The 7,711-nt window shown below is 48.1% G+C and overlaps 1 protein-coding gene across 1 annotated transcript in view; it reads right to left on the reverse strand.

Moving 5' to 3' along the window:
- EMG1 (EMG1 N1-specific pseudouridine methyltransferase) overlaps window positions 1-7,532 on the reverse strand; it is a 10,256-nt gene extending 2,724 nt beyond the window's left edge. Inside the window, exons 1-4 of the mRNA XM_040361198.1 lie at window positions 7,376-7,532; window positions 4,872-4,973; window positions 2,007-2,148; window positions 656-714 (exon numbers count right to left, since the gene is read on the reverse strand). Of these exons, the coding sequence (XP_040217132.1) occupies window positions 656-714; window positions 2,007-2,148; window positions 4,872-4,973; window positions 7,376-7,498 (426 nt within the window). The 5' untranslated portion in view covers window positions 7,499-7,532. The remainder of the gene's footprint in view (window positions 1-655; window positions 715-2,006; window positions 2,149-4,871; window positions 4,974-7,375) is intronic.
- Between the last annotated feature and the right edge of the window lie 179 nt (window positions 7,533-7,711).

Consider the following 7,711-nt stretch of genomic DNA (forward strand, 5'->3'; position numbering starts at 1 on the left):
AGGGAGTGAAAGTGCCCGGTATGGGGGGGGCAGGAAGGGAGTGAAAGTGCCCGGTATGGGGGGGGCAGGAAGGGGGTGAAAGTGCCCGGTATGGGGGGGCAGGAAGGGGGTGAAAGTGCCCGGTATGGGGGGGGGGGCAGGAAGGGGGTGAAAGTGCCCGGTATGGGGGGGGGCAGGAAGGGGGTGAAAGTGCCCGGTATGGGGGGGGGCAGGAAGGGGGTGAAAGTGCCCGGTATGGGGGGGCAGGAAGGGGGTGAAAGTGTCCGGTATGGAAGTGGGTAAATGAATACAAGGCTTCCTCCAGCCATCTCTTCACCTCAGCCATTCACAGGAAGCCTTGTATTCATTGATACATTACACAGCTTCCTGTGAATGGCTCAGCAGCACTCATATTTGTTCCAGGACTGCGACAGGAAGTTTCTGTAGCACTGCAAGAACACAGCGCTGTATACGTAGCGGATGGTATAGATGGTTTATACAGCGGAAGCATCTATAAAAAAGCATTGGGGGGGCCCCATGTGAAAGAAATACTTGTTCAGTCTTTGAATCTCGGGGCCCCCAGGAGCCCTTTATCTTTTCTTTAGGACTATACAGATCAGTGGAGGTCGGGCAGCTTTGCATTTTAGGCATACGTTTAGGGGGGGGGGGGGCTCACCTTTAAAAGTTTCTGGGGCCCGTCAGCCGCTCGGACACTCAGTTTGTGTAAAAGTTGTACTGAAATATGAACAGAAAATAGAACAATTAGCAAAAATTTGTCTACTGGGGATTTTTTTTTTTTTTTTTTTTTAAATACACAAATCAGCATTTTCTCCCAGCGATTACTTCTAACCTCCAAAACAAAAAATAAATCATAATAAAAAAAAAAAAAATAATAAATTATATTATAATAAATATATATATATATATTTTTTTTTTATTAAAATAAAATTATATTAATAAAGTAAATAAATACAATACAATACTATAATAATACTATATAAATAAAAAAAAAAAAAAAGAAAAAAAAAAAAAAGAAATTGTCCCTTTAAGGCTGTTGGGGCGCAAGTGACGTCTGACGTCGCTGCTGTGATCCAATGGCATAGCCTTAGTGGTAAGCAGAGGTAATGATTGGATCGTCTCTGCCACTACCGACGTGATTCCAGTTAAGCAGCAGAGACAACCGGGACGCGGCAGGAGGAGGGGGGGTTGGGGGCACTCCTCCTCCCCCCGCTAAACGCGATCTTGCGGCGAATGTGCCGCAGAGACCACTTTTATCCCAAAGAGGACCGCCCGCCGTTGCATGAAACTACCGGGGTTATGGTAGCCATCTGCTGCCATAACAACGGTATTCAACGGCCGGTGCTACAGTGTTCTGTCAAGAAGTGCCCACCTATCGAATAGTGCCTGCGCAGGATAAAGCCGCACTCCAGCCGAGTTGCCGATCAGCTGGAGTGACGTGAACAGGGCACAAGCGCACATTGACGGAGGCATCTCTCGATGGGAGATACCATTTCACGGGCACAATTGATACCTATGCAAACAGCGGGGGGAGGCGCGTGTTCTCACATGGAGCCTCGCTGTTGCCGGGCGACTTTACAGTGTGCCGATGATCCGCCCCCCCCCCCCCCACCCCCGCTGTTTGTATAGGTTTAAATGTACGACTGGAAAATGGTATCTCCCATCGAGAGATACCTCCTACGGTGTGCGCATGCGCCATGGTTTACGTCAACTGATCAGCAGTTGTGCTATGACTTTACGGCGCATGCACCGCTCGTCCCGGGAACTATTCGATGGGAGGGCACGAGAGAGAGAGAGATATATATATATATATAGAGAGAGAGAGAGAGATAGATCGAGAGAGATCGAGAGATAGATCGAGAGAGAGAGAGAGATAGATAGATAGATAGAGAGAGAGAGATCGATCGAGAGATCGAGAGAGAGTTTTGTGCCCGGAGTTCCCCTTTAATTTGGAGGAGTTGCGAGAGAACAAAAGCCGCGTCGCGTTAACACTTAAAAATGGCGCTCACCCATGAGTCCGCAGAATCGGGGGAAGGTTCGCGGAATGCGCGTCTGCGGGTTCACCTCGATCAGCACGTTGCGCTGGGTGTGGATATACACTTGTAATAGCCCCGCCCGGTTCAGGGGGCTGTCCAGGAGCATCAACAAACACTGCAAGAGAATTCAATATAAATAGAATACATTAGAAGAGGACCTGTCATGATGTCACATGGGGGCGGGGCCAGCTCTAAGAGTACGATTTAGATTTGAAAACACGATAATTATTAGGTTGTCACACATCCTTGGAGCCATTTAGAAGATGCTAGAGTTAAAAAAAATAAAAAAAAATAATACTATATATTATCTTCTAAATCACTCACAGAATGTATGACAAAAAGTCACGTGCGTCACTGCAGGTCTGGGGAGGGGGGGGGGGCAAAAGCCCACCATTATTCTCAATGTTTTAGTAATGAGAATAATTATAAAGCATTTCAATTCCTCATTGCAAGTGCGATATAATGATATAAATAATATTATACTCAGCAGCATATGATACATTGAGTGATAGGTCCTGAAGAAGCTACACAACCAGCGAAACACGTTAAATAAAATGCGCTGGGAAATAATACGCACACCTCCATTCTTTTGCATTTAGACTACGGGGGGATTTATTTAGGAGGTGTATATGTATGGTAGTCCCTATTAGAGGTAGACCGATATGGGGTTTTTCTCTGCCGAGTGCTTTCACACTGAGGCGGTGCGCTGGCGGGACGTTAAAAAAAAAGTCCTGCAAGCAGCATCTTTCAAAATTATATGAATAATAAATTAAAATAAATACAATTATATTAATAATACAATGATAATATTTTTTTAAATTAAAATATATATTAAATAATAATACTATATGAATTAAAATACACACACACACATATTTTTTTTTTATTCATATAGTGTTATTATTTTAATATATATTTTAATTTAAAAAAATATTATTATTGTATTATTAATATAATACTAAACCTGACCTGAATATTATTTTAATTAGCATTTTATTATTTAAAATTAAAATATAAATATATATATATTTATATTTTAATTTTAAATAATAAAATGCTAATTAAAATAATATTCAGGTCAGGTTTAGTATTATATTAATAATACAATAATAATATTTTTTTAAATTAAAATATATATTAAAATAATACTATATGAATATATATATAGTTCTTATAGGCAGCGGGAGGGGACGTCGCCCCCCCCCCCGGTGCCATCGGGGGCCCGGAGAGCGAATCGGTCGCGCTGGCTGGAAAGCATAGAGATGACTGTGGTCACCAGTCATCTCTATGACCGTCGGAGGCCCGGGTGCGACGTTATGACGTCACGCCCAGTACCCGGAAGTAAACAAAGCCGCAATCGCGCCTGTCGGCATGCGATCTGTGATTTTTTTTTTCTCCGATTTCATGCTTGTAAGCCTGGAGGAGAGATGTGGGGGGAGGGGGAGGTCTTATTGACCCCGCCTCTCTCCATAAAGAGGACCTGTCACACTGATTCCTATTACAAGGGATGTTTACATTACTTGTAATAGGAATAAAAGTGAAAAAAATTAAATAAAAAATTAAGTAAAATAAAAAATTTCAAAACGCCCCTGTCCCCGGTAGCTCGCGCGCAGAAACGAACACGCATGCAGGTCCCGCCCACATATGTAAATGCCGTTCAAACCCCCACATGTGAGGTATCGTCGTGTGCGTTAGAGCGCGCGCAACAATTCTAGCACTAGACCTCCTCTGTAACTCGAAAATAGTAACCTGTAAAAAATGTTAAAGCGTCGCCTATGGAGATTTTTAAGTACCGAAGTTTGGCGCCATTCCAGTGTGGGCAATTATAAAGCGTGACATGTTTGGTATCTATTTACTCGGCGTAACCTCATCTTTCACACTATACAAAAAAATTGGGCTAACTTTACTGTTTTGTTATTTTTTTAATTTATGAAACTGTTTTTTCCCCCCAAAAAAAGGCGTTTGAAAAATGATTGCGCAAAAACCGTGAGAAAAAAAAAAAAAGTTGCAATGACCACCATTTTATTCCCTAGGGCATGGATATGCAATTAGCGGCCCTCCAGCCTCTGGGTGTCATGCTTGATGCTTTTAGAGTCTCGCTATGCCTCATGGGACTTGTAGTTTGGCAACAGCTGGAGGTCCGCTAATTGCATATCCATGCCTTAGGGTGTCTGCTAAAAAATATATATAATGTTTGGGGGGTTCTGATTAAATTTTCTAGCAAAAAAATTTGATTTTTACATGAAGGAGAGAAGTGCCAGAATTGGCGCGGTGGTAAAGTGGTTAAAAAGTGCTAAAAATTTAAATCGGCGATATATCGGTCGATCTCTAGTCCCTATATGGGACAAATGTACCATAATACGGCTGCACTGCGTTTTTAACCACTTCCCGCCCGGCCTATAGCAGAAGAACGTCCAGGAAGTGGTTCTGTTATCCTGACTAGGTCTCATATGACGCAGCGCAGGCGATTGGAGGTGCCGTTTGTCTCTGATGGAGGCTTCTTACCACGTGACCAATCACAGCTAAGCGCCATTCCTCGGTTCGCGCCGACAGGGAAACCTGGGAAAATCTGTGGGATGATTGAAGACTGCAATCCACAAACATCACCATCAAATGTAACATTTCACAGAGCCCTCCTTCTGAGAGGAGGAGGAGTCAGTACAGGAATCAGCAAGGTACCATGGGATATGTAGTCCTTAGAAATGGAGGAGATGCTGCAATGCATGCTGGGACAAGACCGGCAGCACTCACAGCATGAAAGGATCGTCAAAACTGACTATTCTGATTACAATGCTGTGAGCGGAGGTCTCCTTTAATGATGATGATGTAATCGGTCACCTGATGAGTGATGTCAGGCCGCGCCTCTCCGGGGTCTCTTCCATTTTTCACCAACATGGACTTGTGCTGATCGCAGTTCAGGAGTTCATACGTCTTCCCCGCCTAGAAGAGGACAACATGTGACCACATGAGAAGAGCTTCTACCAGAGGAAATAGGGGGGGGTGACTGTATTCAGGTGTGCTCAGTATGGGGGGTCCCTGGGGGAGGCGACAGTATTCAGGTGTGCTTGGTATAGGGGTCCCTGGGGGAGGTGACAGTATTCAGGTGTGCTCAGTATGGGGGTCCCTGGGGGGAGGTGACCGTATTCAGGTGTGCTCAGTATGGGGGTCTCTGGGAGTGGGGGAGGTGACAGTATTCAGGTGTGCTCAGTATGGGGGTCCCTGGGGGGAGGTGACCGTATTCAGGTGTGCTCAGTATGGGGGTCCCTGGGGGGAGGTGACAGTATTCAGGTGTGCTTGGTATAGGGGTCCCTGGGGGGGGTTACAGTATTCAGGTGTGCTCAGTATGGGGGTCTCTGGGGGGAGGGGTCACAGTATTCAGGTGTGCTCAGTATGGGGGTCACAGTATACAGGTGTGCTCAGTATGGGGGTCACAGTATTCAGGTGTGCTCAGTATGGGGGGGTCACAGTATTCAGGTGTGCTCAGTATGGGGGGGTCACAGTATTCAGGTGTGCTCAGTATGGGGGTCACAGTATTCAGGTGTGCTCAGTATGGGGGTCACAGTATTCAGGTGTGCTCAGTATGGGGGGGTCACAGTATTCAGGTGTGCTCAGTATGGGGGGTCACAGTATCCAGGTGTGCTCAGTATGGGGGGTCACAGTATCCAGGTGTGCTCAGTATGGGGGGTCACAGTATTCAGGTGTGCTCAGTATGGGGGGTCACAGTATTCAGGTGTGCTCAGTATGGGGGGTCACAGTATTCAGGTGTGCTCAGTATGGGGGGTCACAGTATTCAGGTGTGCTCAGTATGGGGGGGTCACAGTATTCAGGTGTGCTCAGTATGGGGGGGTCACAGTATTCAGGTGTGCTCAGTATGGGGGGTCACAGTATTCAGGTGTGCTCAGTATGGGGGGTCACAGTATTCAGGTGTGCTCAGTATGGGGGGTCACAGTATTCAGGTGTGCTCAGTATGGGGGGTCACAGTATTCAGGTGTGCTCAGTATGGGGGGGTCACAGTATTCAGGTGTGCTCAGTATGGGGGGGTCACAGTATTCAGGTGTGCTCAGTATGGGGGGGTCACAGTATTCAGGTGTGCTCAGTATGGGGGGTCACAGTATTCAGGTGTGCTCAGTATGGGGGGTCACAGTATTCAGGTGTGCTCAGTATGGGGGGGGTCACAGTATTCAGGTGTGCTCAGTATGGGGGGGGGTCACAGTATTCAGGTGTGCTCAGTATGGGGGGTCACAGTATTCAGGTGTGCTCAGTATGGGGGGTCACAGTATTCAGGTGTGCTCAGTATGGGGGGGTCACAGTATTCAGGTGTGCTCAGTATGGGGGGGTCACAGTATTCAGGTGTGCTCAGTATGGGGGGGGTCACAGTATTCAGGTGTGCTCAGTATGGGGGGGGTCACAGTATTCAGGTGTGCTCAGTATGGGGGTCCCTGGGAGAGGGAGGTGACAGTATACAGGTGTGCTGAGTATGGGGGTCCCTTGGGGGGAGGTGACAGTATTCAGATGTGCTCAGTATGGGGGTCCCTGGGAGAGGGGGGGGGTCACAGTATTCAGGTGTGCTCAGTATGGGGGGTCACAGTATTCAGGTGTGCTCAGTATGGGGGGTCACAGTATTCAGGTGTGCTCAGTATGGGGGGGTCACAGTATTCAGGTGTGCTCAGTATGGGGGGGTCACAGTATTCAGGTGTGCTCAGTATGGGGGGGTCACAGTATTCAGGTGTGCTCAGTATGGGGGGGTCACAGTATTCAGGTTTGCTCAGTATGGGGGTCCCTGTGGGGAGGGGGAGGTGACAGTATTCAGGTGTGCTTGGTATGGGGGTCCCTTGGGGGGAGGTGACAGTATTCAGATGTGCTCAGTATGGGGGTCCCTGGGAGAGGGGGGGGGGGGGGGGGGACAGTATTCAGGTGCACTCAGTATAGGGGTCCCTGGGGGGAGGGGACAGAATGCAGGTGTGCTCAGTTTGGGGGTCCTTATCCTGGGAGGAGGGGTGACAGTATTCAGGTGTGCTCAGTATGAAAGTCCTTATTCTGGGGGGGGGGGTTACAGCATTCAGGTGTGCTCAGAATGGGGGTCCCTTGGGGGGAGGGGACAAAATGCAGGTGTGCTCAGTATGGGGGAGGGGGGTCACTATATATTGGGGTCCAATACCAGAATAAAGAGCCGCCAGGGGCACTGACCCCTCTGTACTCCACACTGAGGAGTTTTCTCCTCATATACACTTCCGAGAGTGATCTGTATTCTATACACGGGGGGGGGGGGGACGACGGTGGTGGTGAATGATGATTGGGTGGGGGGTACAACACACACAGAGCCGGATCTGTCCTCCTCTTACCCGGACAGTCTCCAGGCTGGCCCCCTCCAGCAGGACGATCAGTCTCTTCTCCCTCCTCTTCTTCTTTATCAGAGGTTGCCTCGGCTCCTCTTCGCCATCCATGTGCTGCCTGCGCGCCGCCATCTTTGTTTTTTTTTCTCTCTCTCCGCGACTTCCGGTTCCGGCGGCCATATTGGGGTTGGCGGAAGTAGGAGGAGGCGGAACTCGGAGAGAAGCGACAAGTGTACCGCCCGAGCCTGACAGCTGCGCGAACACTTCCGGTGTCCTTCTACTGCCAGGGCTGACACACGTGATAGAGCGGAGAAGAAGGTGAGAGACTCTCGGGGGGGTCCACGT

The sequence above is a fragment of the Rana temporaria genome, chromosome 8 (assembly GCF_905171775.1).
Source record: "Rana temporaria chromosome 8, aRanTem1.1, whole genome shotgun sequence".
Classification (NCBI taxonomy): domain Eukaryota; kingdom Metazoa; phylum Chordata; class Amphibia; order Anura; family Ranidae; genus Rana; species Rana temporaria.